The sequence below is a fragment of the Canis lupus genome, chromosome 20, assembly GCF_048164855.1.
Source record: "Canis lupus baileyi chromosome 20, mCanLup2.hap1, whole genome shotgun sequence".
NCBI lineage: Eukaryota > Metazoa > Chordata > Mammalia > Carnivora > Canidae > Canis > Canis lupus.
This window is the reverse complement of record NC_132857.1, coordinates 50,139,548-50,159,119: the sequence shown is the minus strand read 5'-3', so window position 1 is coordinate 50,159,119 and position 19,572 is coordinate 50,139,548. Positions and strand designations below refer to the sequence as shown.

Here is a 19,572-nt window from a genome sequence, read left to right as displayed (position 1 = left end):
CGGTGTACGGAGTGTATTGTCAGCGTCTCTGTGCTTACCAGCTAGGTTTCTGATGATGTGGTCCACAGCTTCCAGTCTCCTTTAAAGAAGAGAAATCTCTTAGGATTTCTTTAAAAACTTATAGGTCAGAATTCAGTGTGAGAAATTCAGGGTACTTCTACTCAGACTCCACCCAGTGGGGATTTTTAAGCTAACTTTAGTTCCGCCCATCTCTTTAAACTGATAGTGAACCTCCAGTCACTGACAAGTGTCTAAGCAAAATGCTGCTCTTACTCTCTCTGTCAAACACGTGGGGCTCCTTTGGTAAGCTGACTTCTAAGAAGCTCTGCCCTTTAGACTCTAAATATTTCCTTGCCTTCCAACTGCTTAGAACTTTGGGCACCTGACCATATATCCCATAATGATCTTACTGAGTAAATACAACATCCTTGTTTGTGTGTGAGCTGAACCAATGAGTTTGCCCAGAAGCCCAATTCCAAAGTTGACTGTCTTCTTGCTTTAGGCTCTGGAACACACTAAGGACTTGAAAAGTTTTTTCTCAACTCTGGAAATAAGTGAATCTTGGATTTTGAGGTTATGCCCTGTGGTCAAATGCATTGTGAGTGTCTAGTCCAGAGGCAGAGTTTGATGTTTAACAGATGAACATTTATGTTTGTTTTATTTTTTGAAAGATTTTATTAATTTATTCATGACAGATATATGTCTCTCATACATGTGAGAGAGGCAGAGACATAGGCAGAGGGAGAAGCAGGGATCATGCCCTTGAGCTTCCTTGAGCCAAAGGCCGATGCTCACTACTGAGCCACCCAGGTGCCCCAACGGATGAACATTTTAGTCAACAGTTTTAAAATAGGTTCTCAATTCTAGAATATACTTTATTACCCAATGGGTACATTTGAAAAACTTCTACATTATCAATTTAGTCATTTACAAGACAATCAAGGAAAAAGAGAGTTTGACCATAAAGTGGGAAGTAGCCTGGAAATTTCATGAATGCAAATTATTCCTTTGGAATAATGGTCTATTGTTCCACTTCTGTTATCTTTTTATGCTTATCAAAGGGCTTGGATCTTTGGGTGAATATAGTCTTTTAGGTATAAAATCAAAGAGTAAAGAGTTTCAGAGATTGGGCCTGAATAATTGAATCCTTTTTGTATACATGCCTTTGCCTTTTTGAGCACCCAAAATAGACCAGGTAAAGCCTTATTTGACTCAATCATCGCTACCCTGTGTTCACTGTATAATTCAGGACAATTTACCTAACCCTCCCTGAAGCTCGGTACCCCATCTATCAAATGGACCTAAAACTGCCTTTCTCAGAAGATTACTAAAATATAAAGCAAAGCATGTAGAAAACTAGAATACCAAGACATATAAGTCCGTAAGTGACACATTCTTTTCTTTACCCCAAATTAATCAGGCAAAAAAGTATTACCCTCCAGTCTTCAAAAGAGGGAAGTAAAGCACATTAAATTAATTTAATACAAGTAATTGAACAAAGAAAAGAAAATATATTTTATTTCATCAATCTTACCTTTACAATAATCCTACAAAGTGAGTACTGTATCCTTATTTTATTAAGTTGAAAGAGTAAAACAGTGAATCCAGTCTGGATGTCTCAAATTTTGTATATTTTTTTGTTTTGTTTATTTCTTGGGCTGTAAAAACTTTGTAAGATTTGATAGGTTCTAATATCCAGGAAGTGAGCCTGGCCTGGAGTATGTATAATTTTTGGTAAAGAATCACAGTCCTTTAACTATTGACTATGTATACAGATATAGAAATAGAGCTACAGAGATATCAAGGTCTTATTTTCTCAATGATTTTTCTAAAATCTTTGATAGTAGTGTTAGAAACCATCAAAATATTAATCTGCCCTATAATAAGATTCCCTGCCATTCTCCGCACAGGAAGGTGATCTTGCCTGAAACAATCCTTTCTTTTCCTTTTCTAGTAACTTTCTAGCCTCATCCTCCTTTTCATAAAAACTCCATTTTGGGGATCCCTGGGTGGCGCAGCGGTTTGGCGCCTGCCTTTGGCCCAGGGCGCGATCCTGGAGACCCGGGATCGAATCCCACGTCGGGCTCCCGGTGCATGGAGCCTGCTTCTCCCTCTGCCTGTGTCTCTGCCTCTCTCTCTCTCTCTCTCTCTGTGACTATCATAAATAAATAAAAATTAAAAAAAAAAACTCCATTTTGTATAATCCCTAAAGCTCCCTTCTACTTGCTAGATGGGAGGCTGCCCAATTCATGAATCCTTTGATCATTCTAATTAGTTCAAATTTACTCTGTGGGACCTTGCTTTTTAATACCACTGTTAAAGAACCTGCTTGGAGCTCTAAGCTACATTCCTATTACTTATGTTTTGTAAATATCTTTTTAAATTTGTTACCTCCTGCTAAAATGCAAGATTCAACTAAGTAAATTTTAAAGATCTTACTGGCTTTATTTCAACAGTTCATGAATTAGGCAGCACCCAACCTAGCAGATTCCTAGGAGCTCTACAAAATGAAAGACTCCTAGGAAGAAGGAAACAAGAACAAGCATGTTACCCTAGATTTAAAAAGCAGATTGCTTATGACAAGGTCACTTTCCTTTAAGGCATGGCATGGGTTTTCAGGTAGATTACTTGATTATTCCTTTGGTGATTCTTGATTGACTGGTTTAAGATTCCATTTCTAGGAAAGCCAAAACTGTAAGTCCCAGTTTGATGCCATGGGGCAAAGCATAAATGACTCTATTTTGGATTTTGTTATCTTGTTTTCAACACTTCATTCATTTAAACAATATATATGTTAAGCATATTCTTTGCATCGGGCACAAAACTAAATGCCAGGGATGTTCTGTCCTAAAAATATAAAGGAATTGTGAAATATCAAGCCATGGAGGGAGTGGTGAATACAAGGTCCACTGCAGGGCCAGCTGTGGAGGGAAAAGAAAGAACTGATTGAACTTTCCTTTCTTCTTTTTTTGGAAAAAAGGAAGAAGAAATGTGTTGCCAGGATAAGCAGTTGTATCAATGAAGTTGTCTACTAATTTCCATATAGATCATCTTGCCTATAACATGATAAATATCTAAAAGGTAGAGACTTTAATTTTACCTTCCTTAGCACCTTATCCATCAAGTGAAGCTAAAGAAATAAGTTAAATTAGCTACTTTAAAAAAAAAAATGATTCAGTTTCTTCCAACAAAATTGGTGATTAGGGATTGCCAGTGCCAGGCAAATAGTATACTTCAATGGGTGTTTGCTGTATTATTTACCAAGTTAAATTCAGTGAACCAATTGTTTCTATAAGAATCCTAGGCTACACCTTCAACTATGACATTATTTCAAAAAAATATTTTTTCTAAGATTTTATTTATTTATTCATGACAGACCCAGAGAGAGAAGCAGAGACATAGGCAGAGGGAGAAGCAGGCTCCATGCAGGGAGCCCGATGTAGGACTGGATCCCTGGGACCCCTTCGGCCCTGAGCCGAAGGCAGATGCTCAGCTGCTGAGCCACTCAGGCGTCCCCCACTATGACATTCTAATGCTAACTGTTCCATGAGTAGAAATGGGTGATGAGATGGGACACAGAGCTGCTCAGTGGCCAATCCAGGTCCTATTATTAATAAAAGTGTTCTGTAGACGTGAAAGAAAACCTCAACCTCAGGAACCAGTTGGGGAATAACTGCAGGAGTCAGACCTTGCTGCCGCAACACAGGCAGCTGAGGTATAAGGATGATCTTGAGCTGTAGGTACTTGAAAGACAGTAAGTACAGGGAGAGGCTTCTCTGAACTCCCTTATCTGCCAGAAGAAGATCCCTCAAAAGGAATTTAGTTGTCATCAATCCCCTCCCTGGGAGTTTCCTCAACCAGGGAAGATTGACTCTTGTTACAGGGAGGGGACTAGAAGTCAGCACCACACCCAGAACAACTTTGTCATTATCCTGTCTCTTACCTGTACTTGTAAGGGCCCATTCATCTTTCCTAATATCCGTTTAATCCCCATTTACTAAGAGGCTTACATCTCTCCTCCTCTTTACCTTTTAAGATGGTATTTAATTCTGAATCTAAGCCACCCATGGGAGTTACTCATTTTTCCCTGAGTATCTCCAATGTACACATGAAGCATTCGTGTTAATAAACTTGTTTTTCTCTTGTCAATCCTTCTATTATAGGGGTCCCACCTATGAACTCAGAAGGGTAGAGGAAGAATTATTTTTTCCTTCCCTATAGTATGTAGAAACTTTCTAATTAATCTATTTTGAAAATAAAAGTTTTAGGATCTCAATCATCACTTCTGTAGAGGTAGACTTGTAGCTCTGAGTTGTTATTGGGACTCTTTCCTGGGTGTTTTAAGCGCAACAAAATACTCTGAGAGGAACCTATTAGCTTCCTTCTCTCTGTTCTCTTCTGTCTCTCTTCTTTCCTCATCCCACCGTCCTGCACACTTAGACTCTCCCCCCTTCCTCTTGGGGTTAACCAACACAACAATCTTTCTCAAAAGCCAGGTCAGGATGTTCTCACCAAGCAATTTCTATTCGGAAGCCAAGGAATGCAGAATCTTCTTTATATGGAAAGAGGAAAATATAATATAGGACAGCACACATACACACCTAAAAATCTCTCTCCTCCGTTCTTTCCTTTCCCCTCTTCTTCTCCCCTCCTCTTTCCTTCCTTACCTTTACTTTCTCCTCTCCTCTTTCCTTCTGTCTTCACTTCTCTTCCCTCCCCCTTCTCATTCCCTCCTCCTTCTCTCCTCTTGTTATAGGATTTTTTTTCTTTTGGTGTCTGCTGTTCTTGGTCTTATTGCTTCTTAGAATGAAGAATGGTGGGCAGTAAAGCAAGACTTATTGAGTGAGTGATAGTAAAGCAAAGTTTATTGAGTGCTAGTACAAAGCGCCCAAAGAGACAAGGGACCCAAGAGGGTTGCAGATTTGGTTTTTAGATCTAGGTTTTTTTATGGACTTGTTGATGGACTGTTTTAATCTGACTAACGCTCTATCCAAGTGTCTGTCATCCAATAAGGTTTTTGTCACATAGGAAAGGGTGGAGGGCTCCTTCCAGGGTGGTGTAAAATCCTTTTAAGGGTGGTTTCCTCTTAGGCCTTGGGGGTGGGGGTGTGTTTGACCCTGACTACCTTTCTTCCAACTATCTTGCATCACTCCTCTCTCTCCAGTACCCCTCCCCTTGCCTTCCCTCCATCTATCCCCATCAATTTTCCCTCCCCTCTTCTCCTTTCTTCTCTCTTCTCCCCATCCCCTCAACTTCTATAGCAGGGAAAGTAAAACAAGTTAATGTGCCAATAAATCACTAGTTTATATTTGAGTAATCTATTTTCTCCTTCCTGTAAGGTATACATTCTATTAGAAAAATTTCCTAGTAATGGGCAAAGATTTTCCCAACTTCTATACATAGCATTTTCAGTTTTTCTGAAAAAGAGTTAAGAGCTCATTATAAGCAAATGCCATTCTGCCAGTTGGTGATTAAAATTTATTTAGAAACTAAAATTCCTGTAACCCATTCACTTTTTCCTAGATCAGAATTTCTCCTTCATTGTTAAATTCACAGAGGTATTTAAGGCAATCTCTGTGTTGTGTCCTGGCAAGAGAATTTTAAAAGTTCTCTGTTATATGTGTTTGCATGTCAATTTGCCCAAATGTCTGTTTGTTTACGTGAGGAACTAGAATTAACAAATTAATTTATTTATTTTCTCTGTAATTAAATAAGCAGATTATAACAATCAGAGCTAGGTACAGAGTTTTCACACAATATAGACTTACTAATGGGTTATTTGATACTGTACGTAGCTAATTAATTAGGTCTATTTTTTAAAAAATTTCTTTTTAATTTATTCATGAGAGACATGGAGAGGCAAAGGCAGAGGGAGAAGTAGGCTCCCTGTGGGGAGCCGGATAAGGGACGCTGATCCCTGAACCCCAATTCTGGGACCCCAGGATCATGCCCTGAGCAGAAGGCAGATGCTCAACCACTGAGCCATCCAAGCATCCCAATCTATTTAGTTTATATATGATGAAATATGTTAAATTTTAAAACTTTGAAGATTTATCAATTTACCGTATTTTGAGTTAATATTTTTAATCTTTATTTTGAAATAATCTCACTCTTATAGAATAGTTGCAAAAAAAAAAAAAAAAAAAAAGAATAGTTGCAAAAACACTACAAAGAATTTTGCAGGGGTGCCTGAGTGGCTCAGTCAATTAAACATCTGCCTTCAGCTCAGGTCATGATCCCAGGGTCCTAGGTTTGAGGCCTACATCGGGATCCTGCATCTCCCTCAGCCTGCTGCTCCCCCTGCTTATGCTCTCTCTCTGTGTCAAATAAATAAATAAATTAAATAAATAAATAAATAAATAAATCTTTAAAAAAAAAAGAATTTTGTGTATCCTTTACCAAGCTTCACCAATTTCACATTTTTGACACATTTGGGTTTTTTTTCTCTCTCATAAACATACCCACACAGTCCCCAGTACACATATGTGTGTGTCCCTTCTTGAACCATTTAAGACTAAATTGAAATATCATATCCCCTTATCCCTAGAGTTCCTAAGTGTGACTTCCAAAGAATAAGGATATTTATTTATATAACCTCACTATAGTTATCAATATCAGGAAATTCAAAAATAGTACTATTGTCTAATAAATAAACCTTACTCATTTTTTTCCAATTGGGCATAATAATGGCCCTTAGAACTTTTTTTTTTTTTTTTTTTTTTTTTTTTTTAAGTGCAGCATCAAATCCAAGATTATGCAGTGAATTCAGCTGCCTGGTCTCTCTTCATCTTAAGCAGTTTTTCTTTTTTCCTATCCTTATATCTTTCTTTTCTTTTCATTTTTTTGTGTTTGTTTTTGTGTGTGATAAACACAACAACATAAAATTTACCATCTTAACCTATTTTAAGCATACAGTTCAGGTACTGTTAAGTATATTCATATTGTTTAGCCATTCTCTAAAACTTTTTCATTGTATGATCTTTAAACTCTAGACTAATTGAACACTTTCCTTTCCACCTCCCCCAAACACCCGGCCATTACTGTTTTACTTACTCTTATGAATTTGGCTACTTTGGAAACCTTATATAAGTGGAATCATATATAGTATTCTTCTTTTGACTGGCTTATTTTAAATAGCATAATGTCCTCAAGGTTCATCTACGTTGTAGCATATGCCAAGATTTCCTTTCTCTTTATGGCTGAATAATATTCTATTGTATGTGTACATTGTATTTTGTTTATCTGTTCATCTGATGGATATTGGGTTGCTTCCACCTTTCAACTATTGTGAATATGCTATTATAAACACGGTGTGCAAATATCTTTTCAAAACCTTGCTTTCAATTCTGTGGGATATATACTTAGAAATGAGATTGCTGGATCATATGGTAGTTCTATTTCTAATTGCTTGAGGAACTTCCTTTTTTGTGTGCATTTCTCTAATGATTAGTGATGTTGAGCATCTTTCCATAAGCATGTTGGTTGTCTTTGTCTTTTAAAACACTAATATTTTTGAAGTGCAGAGAATAGTTATGCTATAGAAAATTCTTCAACTTTAGCTTATCTGATGTTTCCACATGATTTGACTTAGGTCCTGAATTTTTGGCAAGAATGCTTCACCAGTGACATTAAGACCTTCTCAGGGAATCTCATTAGGGAGTACACAGGCTCAGTCTTCCCTATCATTGGGGATGATAATATTGGTGCTCAGATTGTTCCACATTAGCCAGTAGGTGCTCCTTCCACCTGGTTCTTATGTCCTTTTGACATGTCACCATCATTTTGTTTTTGAGCACTTGCTCACTTTCCAGTGAAGTATGTTCCAGGCTAATCTGGGATTTTTCCAGTATCAGCTCTGCAATCAGCCATCCCTCCAAGAAGCTTTGGTTCTTTTTAGAGGGGACAATTAAGAAACTAAATCTGATCTAGATAAGCTCATTGCTATAAGGTATCGATGCCTCCAGGCACATAGTACTGAAAAAGTTATTTAGATTAGTTCTAGCTTTTTCCCCATTCAGGGTGGTTTTATTATATCTATAAAATACAGTTCAATTTATAGTTTTGGTTTGTATTAAATTTTAGGATTTGTCCAATTCTTACTGATTTAATTTTAATTTTTAATGCTTAAAATATTACTTTTAACACTTAATATTTAATATTTATTAATTAAAACAATACTTAAATATCTAAATATATGTACATAAATACATTTGTGTACATTACACATATGTATAAATAATACATAAATATGTGTATATATTTATGTTTTTAAGTATATGTGTACACATACATATATATGTAAATCTTCAACACAAGAGGATTACCGGATACCTTAAATATGAAGTGATCTACCCAGTTTTTATTTATTTACTTTTATTTTTTAAAGATTTTATTTATTTATTCATGAAAGACAGAGAGAGAGAGAGACAGAGACACAGGCAGAGGGAGAAGCAGGCTCCATGCAGGGAGCCCGATGTGGGACTGGATCCCTGGACTCCAGGATCACCCCCTGGGCCAAAGGCAGGCGCTAAACCCCTGAGCCACCCAGGGATTGTCATCTACCCAGTAGGACAGACACCCAAAGTGTTTTAACTGGATCCTCCCATTTCCCTCTGAATAAGTCAAGAAAAGAGGAACCAATGACTAGGAAATGATTTAACATCTTTAGGAGATGAAGACAAATTTTTGCTCTCTCAAAACTTTGAGCACAGTGGAAAAAAAGTTAAACACTGCAAATTTATTCTCAAATAATTCATTCTGTAAAGTTAGTATAGCTAAGTTGGGATGGGCTAGACAGAAAGCAAAATTTGTTTACTATTTTAAAATGGAAGCTATGTTAAGATTCTTGCAGGTGGAAAGTGACGGTGAGAGAGACAAAGAAACCTGGTGGTTGTTTGTTACTGTCCTGCATTGTAAACCTTTTTTCTACCTAAAATGCCAGCCAAAAGTCTTTTGTCCATATTACACTTGGTGGAAATAAAATACTAGAGTTGGTCTTTAGCACAATATGATTGGATGGGGTAAAGAGACAGTCTCTAGTGGAGTGAGATGGTCTATACAATGAAATAAATTTTTAGAAGAACTCAGGAAAGAGGTGATGGGTTACCCCCTCCTTACCCCACCACACACAAATACACACACACATACTCTTGAGCAAGGGAAGGCATTCTGAGGAGGAATCTCCTCAGATTATCATTGACATTTAAAGGAACATGGTGCAATCGGTTGGCATCTGGATGACTTTTCAGATGCTTAGATTTTATCTCAGGCTGTACACTTGAACCCCACTGCTTTTGGCTGTTAAATTCCTATAGAACTGCAATTTGACTTTCTGCTTTAGTGTGAATTGGGGTGTGCGAGGTAGGAAGTAAAAAAGCAGAAATATGAATTTTACTTTATATATATTCTACCTCAAAATGTGAATCTGCTTCAAGAAATCATAGAAGAAATATTCAGGTCTTAGTTTTCGAAAAATTATGTAGAATGGTGCCGCTTTTTGCTTTGGGTACTAAGGAGAATAACATTAACTTTTTGCTCTAACTTTGGTGTCCTCGTGGAACCTTGGGTTTACATCATCCGGTGCTAACTTCCTCCTGTATTTATTGTACAGTAATTTATCCACTGCATCAATCAATTTGCTTATCTATTTTCCAATCTTTGTGTGGTCTATGGCATTTTAATACATAGTATAAATTCCTCAACGCCAGTTAAATGGTAATGGATAAACAAACATTGGATAGATAATAGATAATTGTGATTCTTGGTGCCATACAAATTCCTCCTCTCTAACTTTGACTGGCCCTTAATTGCTGTTCTGTAATCCACTTACTCCTTACCTGTTGACTCGATATTGTATTCTCTTGATCATTTGTTTAAAATATTCACCTCATGATTCTTAGTTTTAGGGAGACTTCAAAAAGGTTTTGAAAAAGTCAGATCTCCATAAGATTCCCTGTGTTGATCAGAGCTTTCCCAAGTTATTTACATGTGATCTATTAGATCTCCAGAGAGGATGATTATAACTAAATTATTCAAAGTATTCTGAAAGTACATCTCCATGAAATTAGGAAAAGATAATGATGATTTTGCTTAGGGAAGTCAAAGAGCCTATACACACATGAAGCTACTCCCTTTCTCCCTTGCCCGCGGCTGTCTCTGCTAATGGAACTCACACTGTACTCTTTTCCTCCCTACCTAGATGTAATCTTTCATCTGCTTAACAGAGTACTCTAGGAACTAATTTTAAGGGATGAAATATTTTTATCCATCTAGACCAAACATACACAATTTAGGACAGCATGCATCTTACACTGATCTGATTTAGATAAGTGAGTATAAAATGCTCCCCAGAACTCCTTGCTAGTGAGGAATCTGGCCAAGAACAGAGGTATTGATTGAAAGAGCCAAGAAAGGACACGAGGGGGGGAATTTATCAAACACTAGCAGTTTACTTTAATGATCATTTCCTGAGACCTTCTGAAATATTTTCAACATTTAGAGAACTTGTTTAGCAACTAAAAGGAAAAGTTTCTACTAAGAGAAAACTTCTCGCAGATATAAGAACATTCCAATTGACCCATTGTTTTCCATATCTATCTCTGTTTGCCAATATCTATAATACAAATTTTAAAATACATAATTTGTCTCATGAGCTTATGAATTATTCTATTTCCTATCAAGACATTCTAGTGTATTTTTTTTTCCTTCTAGGTTTGTTCTTCAGTAAAGAAATCAGATACAACTTTGACTTTGTATTTCATGATACCTTTTTCAAAATATTTTGACACATTGGATGATAAATCATACACCAGGGGCAAGAGTAATGGTGATGAAAGTACTGCAGTTTTGAAAATACAAATACATGGATTCAATGGATAAAATTGTGCCCAAATGAAGAGAATGTGGGTCCCTCCATCATCAGCAGGTCAGGTGCTTGCTGCAGAAAGGCAGGTCAGCTCTAAGGGCAGAGTCTGTTTCCTACACAGGCTGGAGTGCCAGGCTAATGTGAGTTCAAGTGCAAAATAATGGCTTCTGATTTCCCAGCCGCATCTCTTCCATCTGTCACTATAGTGTACATTCTAAACTTTCTGTGTCTAGCTTGCGACTTTGGTCCCGGATTAAATATAGTACAGAAGAAATCATTCAATTTAAATATAGATTAAAATTAAATTTAAATCTAAGTTTATATGTGTATCTAGATCTGACAAAAGTACTAGCTCAATCAGAAAGGGAGACAGAACATGAGAGACTCCTAACTCTGGGAAACAAACTAGGGGTGGTAGAAAGGGAGGTGGGCGGGGGTGTGTGTGTGTGACTGGGTGACGGGCACTGAGGGGGGCACTTGATGGGATGAGCACTGGGTGTTATTCTATATGTTGGCAAATTGAACACCAATAAAAAATAAATTTACTTAAAAAAATGAAAAAGCTTAATAGATAACTAGTATGCACTGAATCCTCACCAAGTGTCAAATGCTGTACTAGTGTTTTATATGTATTATCTCATCTAATCTTTAGAGGAAAAAAAGGAGCTAGAAAAGTGACAAACTAGATAAAGATTTATATCAAGGATATTTGAGGAATTCCTAAAGAAAAAAAAGATAGAAAACACAATAAAAAATGGGCAAGGGATTAAAATATGTAATTCACAAAGGGAAAACCTGAACAGTTAATACATTTTCAAAGACATGGAAATCAAAGAAGTGTACATTGAAGGCATGCTAACATACCTTTATACATCAGTCATGATAGAAATTAAAATTTTCAGATGACATCTACAGTTGGAGAGAATGAGGAAACGGGAAAAGTCTTGGACATTTTGGTCTTAACCAATAAGGAGAACTTTCTGCAATTTATTGAAATGAAACAGAAACATACTATATGATTCAGCAATTCCACTCCGGGGGATAGATCTGTATTGTTTTTACCATTTCAGATATTTGAACTAACTCAGCAGACCCCAAAAATATACCCAGTTGAGGCTTTTGTTTAAGGAATGTAGGCAAGCATCAGAGATCTCAGAGATATCCACAGTATATGAACTCCCTATGGGCCAAGTCTCTGTGCCCTGGGAGTGAGCTGATTCTCTGACTTGAGCTGCCAACATCAACATGAGGAATTTATCTTTAGAAGAGCTCCCTCCCAAAGTTCTCAGTAGCTTGTTAAGTAGTTGAGTCAGGCTAATCCAAATGGTTAGACCAGTGGCAAACTATCAGTAAAGAAACTAACCTTGCATGTTGTCAGGGAAGTTTCAGACCCTAAACAAAAGATTAGAAATTCCCCTACCCTTACATTACTGGCTGAGTCAAAAACCAGACATCTAAGCATCCCCAGGGGGTAAAAATACATATCTCTCAGTCTAGTTGAAAATTAGGTCTATTTCTTGTAGAAATGCCCCTATATTGACAGAAAGAAAGGTGTGATGATGTCCATCTGCAGCATGCTTTTGAGGGCAAGTATCTAGGAATGCTGTCAAGGAAAATAAATTAAAAGGTGTGATACACATGTGACGGAATATTATCTAACAGTGGAAAGAATAAGGTTTGTCTATCTCAACATAGATATCAAAAGTAAAATGTTCAGTAAAAACCGGAACCATGACATTTTCCCAATATATATTCATAATGAAATGTATTGTATGATGCAGCTTATGAGCATACAACCCACTGAAATATGCTATATATTATTTAAAAATCCACAGTGATGTAAATAAGTCTTGGATAGTGGTTTGAGAAGAATGCAAATTATGAACAAAAGAGTAGATGCTTATTGTGGGAGGGAATTTGGATTAAAAATCTTTTAAAGGTAAATGTGATATTTACACACACACACACACACAAGAAATCTTTTAAAGGGAATAAAATAAAGTGTGTATATGTATGAAAATTTCTATGTAATATAGAGTCCCCAAATTAATAATAGGTAATATAGTAAAAGAGAAAAACAAAATAATCAGAGCTGGTATTAAAAAATGACAAATATTTCTGTAGATAGAAATAGATAAAACAACATAGGGGCACTTGGGTGGCTCAGGTAGTTAAGCATCCCACTCTTGATTTCAGCTCAGGTCATGATCTCAGGGTCCTGAGATCAAGCCCAGAGTTGGGCTTTACGCTGAGTGTGGAACCTGCTTGAGATTCTCTCTCCCATCCTCTGCCTCTTCCCCTGCTTTTGCTCCCTCTCCCTCAAAAATTAATTAACTGAATGTTTTAAAAAAGAGAACAGTGAGTAGTGCTGAAGTAATGGAACTACAAGTCTTTGTATCTGGGTGGAAAAAAAAGACTAACAAGTTGGCTCCTGTAGGAGATAAAAGTGCCCCTTACAGATTGGACTACCGGAACTATGATTGTTGCTTTAGGAAATGGAGGAAAGAATGGGGGGGCGGATTATCTGGATAGGCAATTAAAGTAAGAAGAGAGAGCAAATTGGAATAATCATATGAGATTCTCAAAATGCCTGCAAACTCAAATTATACTTAAATATAGCACTAAGAAAGATAGACGTAAGGATTAGCCACTCAGATGATAAATTCACTCAGATGATAAATTCACTCTGCCTATAATTATAATAGTAATGTGTTTTAGATTAAGAAATTAAAAAAAAAACAGGAAATTCAAAACAATATGATACAAATTAAAAAATTAAAGTCTTGATAATAAAATAAGTAGATACTAAAAAAATCCATAGATACAATAATTCTAGGTTGAATATAGTTGAATAGAGAATTTGTATAGAGCAAGTTGCTCCCTAATGAAAAGATATAAGCTGACCAAACAATATACCTACTAAATTTCACAATTTGATTTCTGCCATCCCTAGATAATCTTTTCCCCCAAATACATGATTCAAATCCTATGCCTGATGGACTCAATTCAACTATTTTATATGCATTTGAAACACAGTCACCCCACTTCAAATAGATAATTTAAGCTCCACCCAAATTAAAGGTTAAGGTTAACATGTAAAAGCAGAAACTTTGGGATATGTACATTCTTGCTCATTATGAATATGATTTCTCATTATTCTAAAATTTATGACTAATAATAAAATTTAACCCAGAAGCCAATTCCCAATTTAAAGTAGTGAAAGAAAACTACTCTAGCAACAATGCAAATGTCCATTAGATGAGAACATGCTCCTGATATAAAATATGCACAAACACTGCAGGATAAGGATAATAAAAGTCCCTCTTCTTACTGAGGGGGAAATCTCTCTTCCCTCACAGTTCTCTATAATGGTATCTGTTCTACTAGTTTGTTGTTTGGTATTTAGTCCATCCTTAAGTATTTCGTCTGATGGGTATAGAATAATGTGGTTTTGAATTCTGTGTATAAATAAATATGCTTCATTTCTCTGTTAGGTGAATGATTCTGAGTTGTGCGTTGATGGTCCATTCCTTTTTTTAAATTTATTTTTTATTTTTTTTAGTATTCTGTTATTTTTTCTTTGGTATTATAAGGAAGAAGTTTAGTAATTGGTTTTCTTTTGCAGATAATTTGTTCTTTCTGTCTGGAAGCTTGTTAATTTATTTAAATTTTTTTTAGAATACGGAAGTTCTTCCAAAGTGTTCTGGGATGGATGTTTGTGTTGTGTGTATGTGTGTATGTGTGTGTGTGCACAGGTGTACACATGTGCATAAGTATGGGAAATTCTTCTCTGTCATTTCAGTAGTTCTAGGCTCTCCTCAACCTCTTTCACTTTCCCTTTCTTTAACTTCTATATTTCACATGCAGACTTCCTGGATACGCTTTACAAATCCCTTCCCAATTTCTTCGCATCTTTGCCATTTTAATATTATGGGATACTAGCCCAAATTTAACAATCGCCACCTACTTCAATTCTTCTAGTTTTCAAATTGGGGAATTATATATTTCAGTACCTGAAAATATTATTGTTAAATAACTGAATTAATCTCAAGGTCCTTTTTTGTTTCTGTAGCAGTTGTCATCAGTTTCCAGATTCAATTTCAAAGTAAGATTCAAACTCAAATTCAAATTCACTAAAAGAACATACCTCTTTGGAGTCTTTTCACCGCTCTTCTGGTCTCTAGGTGCTGAATTCCCACAAGCATATTTCTACTCCTGGCTTTGTTTGCCTTTATAATTCAGATGATGCTATAGCCATAACTTGAAGGATGCGAGTGGCAGGAAGTGCTGCAATATCCACCACCAGGCCTTAGTGACCTAAGAGCTGGCAGTGTCTGCCTTCTGTTGAAGTTCCCAAAGAACGCTTTCCACTTTGTAGCCTCTTTCATTGAAAAATTGCTATTCTCCAAAACGCAGAAGGTGTGTCTACTGATAAAATGTTCCAACATTTCTCTCCAGGCCAGGGTTCTTCTAGGACCAGACACTTGTTTGGGTGCCAGACTTCTCAGCAGTCCAGAGACTGGTGCAGATGGAGTCTTCTCCAGGACCCTCTGCACACTCTCCACACTTGTTCCCCAGGCATCTATCTGACTAACAGAAAGTAAACTTTCTGTGTACACTTTCTTCCTTTTTTTTTTTTTTTTTTTTTTCTATTCCAGTTTGGGGTTGGGTTTGGGGAGTGGAGGTTCTGCTTTTCCGTCCTCAAGCTTTCATGTGGAGAAACTTCAGCTTGAGTTACTGTTTGGCTTCAACCACTTCCTAGTTTTCTGTGTTCCGGAACTGCTTATCTATGGAAAATATGCATACCGTTTGCTTCACCTATGTCCTAATCTTATTAGGACAGAGCCTGCCTCACAAGGCTCTAGGCCTATGATTTTATTAGAGAATAGATGTGATGTATTACAGAGGGATAGAAGCCCATCGCCACCAGGCTTCAAACCAGCTTTGAATAGTAACAGAGCAGCTATTCTGAACCTCCTGTGCTTTAATTACACCCTCACTGTTTCCTACCCAGCAATCCGAGACCTTAGCAATCCACTTAGTAGTGCTTCATTCAGGAGCAGTAGTTGAGGATATGATTGGAACTGAGAGGGTAGGATGGTGGGAACATGCATTCCATCATTTTTTTCAGACTCTCTTTTATCACATTTTTACTTGATTTTTGTGGAGTTCGAGCTCTTTTACAGCGATATTAATACATGGTCTTTCTATATTTTATAGTAATGCTACCCTGATGAATTCAACTATTTCCTTTGCTCATCATTGCATAGAGAGACCATTCTGCTATCTCCACTTCCAGATGTATCAGTCTTTCTTCTCCCAAGCCACCTTAGGTTCATTACAAAGGAGGTATTGAAAATAGAACCAATGAAAAAGTACACCATCACGCCTCATTTATCTTCTTCAGAAATAGCCTCAGAAAAAGAACACACACCATTCTACAGCACATCTCTGTAATTACAGACACTCACTGTGGTCTCAATTTATGCTTTAACTTCTAACTGAGATTGAAATCAACTTGTTCTTATACCACGGGGCTTACTCTTTATTACAAAGTTGTTCATGTAACTGCTCATGCAAATGCTTCTGAGTTACATAATATTGGCCATTAGCTTCAAAGAAGGCCTCTCTCTATCTATATATATATATCTCCACTCTATTCTTAATGATGATAATTGTAGGCAGTGCTATAGAAAAGTCTTGATTACAGGTCACAACTGGGAATTGTTCAGATTTGTGGTCAATATAGTGAAGTCTTTTCAGGAGTACTTTATCTTCTAAAATTCATTATTTGAAAATTCTTTGTCTTGATAACTCATTTTGAATTCTTTGTTCAATTCAAATTTTGATTTTTTTCCCATGCTACTCAAAACACACTTAAACACATCTATAGATAAAATTATAATGACCCTGAATAAAATATTACAAAGAAAGAAATTGCACATAGATACAGAAAAAAAAAATCCCAGCTATAGTTTATATAAATCTGTTCCTTAAAAGCCAGATTTGTTGCAAACGTTGTGGAATATTTCACGGACTCTCATTAGAGGTAGAAAATGAGTTTTACCACTCAGGAAAATAAAACACAAATATATAATCCCTCTGCATCAATATTCAATATAGTATTTTCTCTTAAAAGAAAACAATTTACATTTTAAATACATAAGGATCAGATGCACATGCAGACACATAACAGCACCTGCTTTGTACCCTGAAGAAATTTACTGCATTTTCTTCTAATCTGTATTACAATCTATTATCTAGCTCCTGTATGAAAACTATTTTAGGAGTGTTGTTTTAAAACTTAAACTACTATAATGTAGCTCAAGCAAATGATAGAACTTAAACTCAATATTCAGAGTATGGCTCTCTACCAGTGATAGAAATTGATCATTCTAAATCTCCAAAGTCAGAACATATTCAGGAGATAAAAGCCTTAATTTAGCTTTTAAAGCAACATATTTTATTCTGCCCAGAAAATAATTCTCTGACATTTTTGGACACCCATTATGTGCAGAATGTCAACAGACCACCAGTAAGAAACATGATTCTAAAGCTGTTTTAATTGCTGAACTTTTTTTTCAATGCATTTTGTTCTTTGTCCCTTGAATTAAATTGTGGCCCTAATGCTGAATAAATCATGACATTTCCGATCGCTGAACAGATGGTCTTCTGCTACTTTAGGCTCTGTCTTGATGATAGCTTCTCTTAAGTGAAATCTCCTCGCTTTTTCCAGAATATGCCACCTTTCGTTTGTCTTCAGCTTCTCTGCTACATCCATTCCAGCGTCGTACAATACCTTTCATGTTTGTTTCTGAAATCTTGTGTCAGAAGTCCCACCAAAATAAAAAAATTTTCCTAAACGTATCGGTCCTAATGATTCCACAAAACATTAATATTTAACTTTTTTTAATGTCACTATTTGCTTTTGAAAATTGATTATTTAATAAATATTTGGAGTTTGGGATATTGGGATAAATATTTAGAAGTATTGGAATAAATATTTGATCTCCAAATCAGACCTTTCTAAGGCCAGGCCTATGTTACCCTCTCCTCTAATGTCTGGCATGGACCTTAGTAGGAGCACCATGCATCAGTGTTGACTGATTAATTGACTGTTTCTTCCATTTGTCATGCTATCTGTCATTCCCATTTCACTCCCTGCACAGGGGCTCTCTAGGTTTGTTGCTGCTATCCATCTTTAGAGCTATACCATATAGCAAGGCTGGATGCACAACGGATTTTCTCAGCGTTGTATAGCTGACACTCAAGGTTCTTATATCAAATATTATATCTAGGCATGGAATGAACTTATATAGCCACAAAGATTTGCTAAGACATTCATAGGATTTTGGAATTAAATGATGTAGGGGAGGAAAAACCTCTTCCTCTACCAGTTTCAGGTTTTCCTGTTGAGAGCTAATAAATTAGACTGGCCAAAGACAGATTAATGAAAGAAAAAGAAAGAAGTCTATTAAAAGATTCAGAAGTCCATGTGGCACTTGGGAATACTCAGAAATGGGTAACTCAAAGATTTGGTTAGAACCGGGCTTGTGCAGTATCTTAACAAAGAAATAATACATTTTTAGAAAAAAATGACAAGACAAAAGAAAAGAACCTTAAGTCTCTAGGGGCACCCAATTATGGAAAGGCAAATATATGGGACACTACTGATAGATCAAGGCTAGCTAGGAAAGCCTGTCCTGTAGATTCCTCTGGTGCTGTCTCTAGGCTAATAGAATCTAAAGTTGTCTCACTAGGGGTGTCTGGTGGCACAGTTGGTTGAGTCCAACTCTTTGTTTTGGCTCAGGTCATGATCTCAGGGTCTTGATGTCAGAGTCATGATCTCAGGGTCAGGATTTTAGGGTCCAGAGATTGAGCCCCACATCAGTCTCCACGCTCAGCCTGGCATCTGCTTGAGATTCCCTCTCTTTCTCCTTCTGCCCCTCTCGCTTGGCTTTTTCTCTTTCAAATAAATAAATAAATCTTAAAATTTTCTCCACTGATTAACTTTTGTCCTTCCTGCTACAAAGGGGGAGGAGTAAATTGTAAATTTACAATTGTAAATTGTTGTAAATTTATGTCCTGCTCTTAGGCAAATGCATATTTGGTGGAGAGGTAGACTTTTCTTGTATTTGCTTCTTCTCAATTGCCTTCAACTAAAAATAATCCTCATGCCAAAGCAGCATATTTTGCTGTGGCCCTTTCTGCTGTCCTACACTGTTTTTTTTTTTTTTTTTTTTTAAGATTTTATTTATTTATTCATGAGAGACACAGATTGAGAGAGAGGCAGAGACATAAGCAGAGGGAGAAGCAGGCTTCTCGCAGGGAGCCTGATTGCGGGACTCGATCCTGGATCCCAGGATCACCACCTGAGCCGAAGGCAAGCATCCAACCGCTGAGCCACCCAACCACTGAGCCACCCAGGCATCCCTCCTACACTGTTTAAGTACTATGCCTGGAGCCTCTACTTCCAAGGCAATGTTTAGTGTATCCAAGTTTCTAACATTAGGATAATGCAAAGGTAAGAAATAAAGAAATCAACATAGATATGTGGCTTATAGACTTTTTTTTTTTTCTGTTTAGATTGACTCTATGCACAAAATCTTCCAAGAGAAGTTTTTAAAAATCCTATTTTTCATTTCAGAAGATGGCTACTCAAGGGCAAGATCACACACACAGGAGCACTCAAGGTGGAAGAGCAGAGC

The 19,572-nt window shown here is 36.7% G+C and overlaps 1 protein-coding gene across 2 annotated transcripts in view; it reads right to left on the bottom strand.

Annotated features, from left to right (window-relative positions):
- KYNU (kynureninase) overlaps positions 1-15,500 on the bottom strand; it is a 128,844-nt gene extending 113,344 nt beyond the window's left edge. The window contains exon 1 of one of the 2 annotated variants that reach the window (XM_072789064.1): positions 15,012-15,500. In XM_072789064.1, the coding sequence (XP_072645165.1) occupies positions 15,012-15,069 (58 nt within the window). In that variant the 5' untranslated portion in view covers positions 15,070-15,500. Of the gene's footprint in view, positions 1-38; positions 332-15,011 lie in introns of those variants that run through there. The other variant, XM_072789065.1, reaches the window with a different exon arrangement.
- Positions 15,501-19,572: the final 4,072 nt, after the last annotated feature.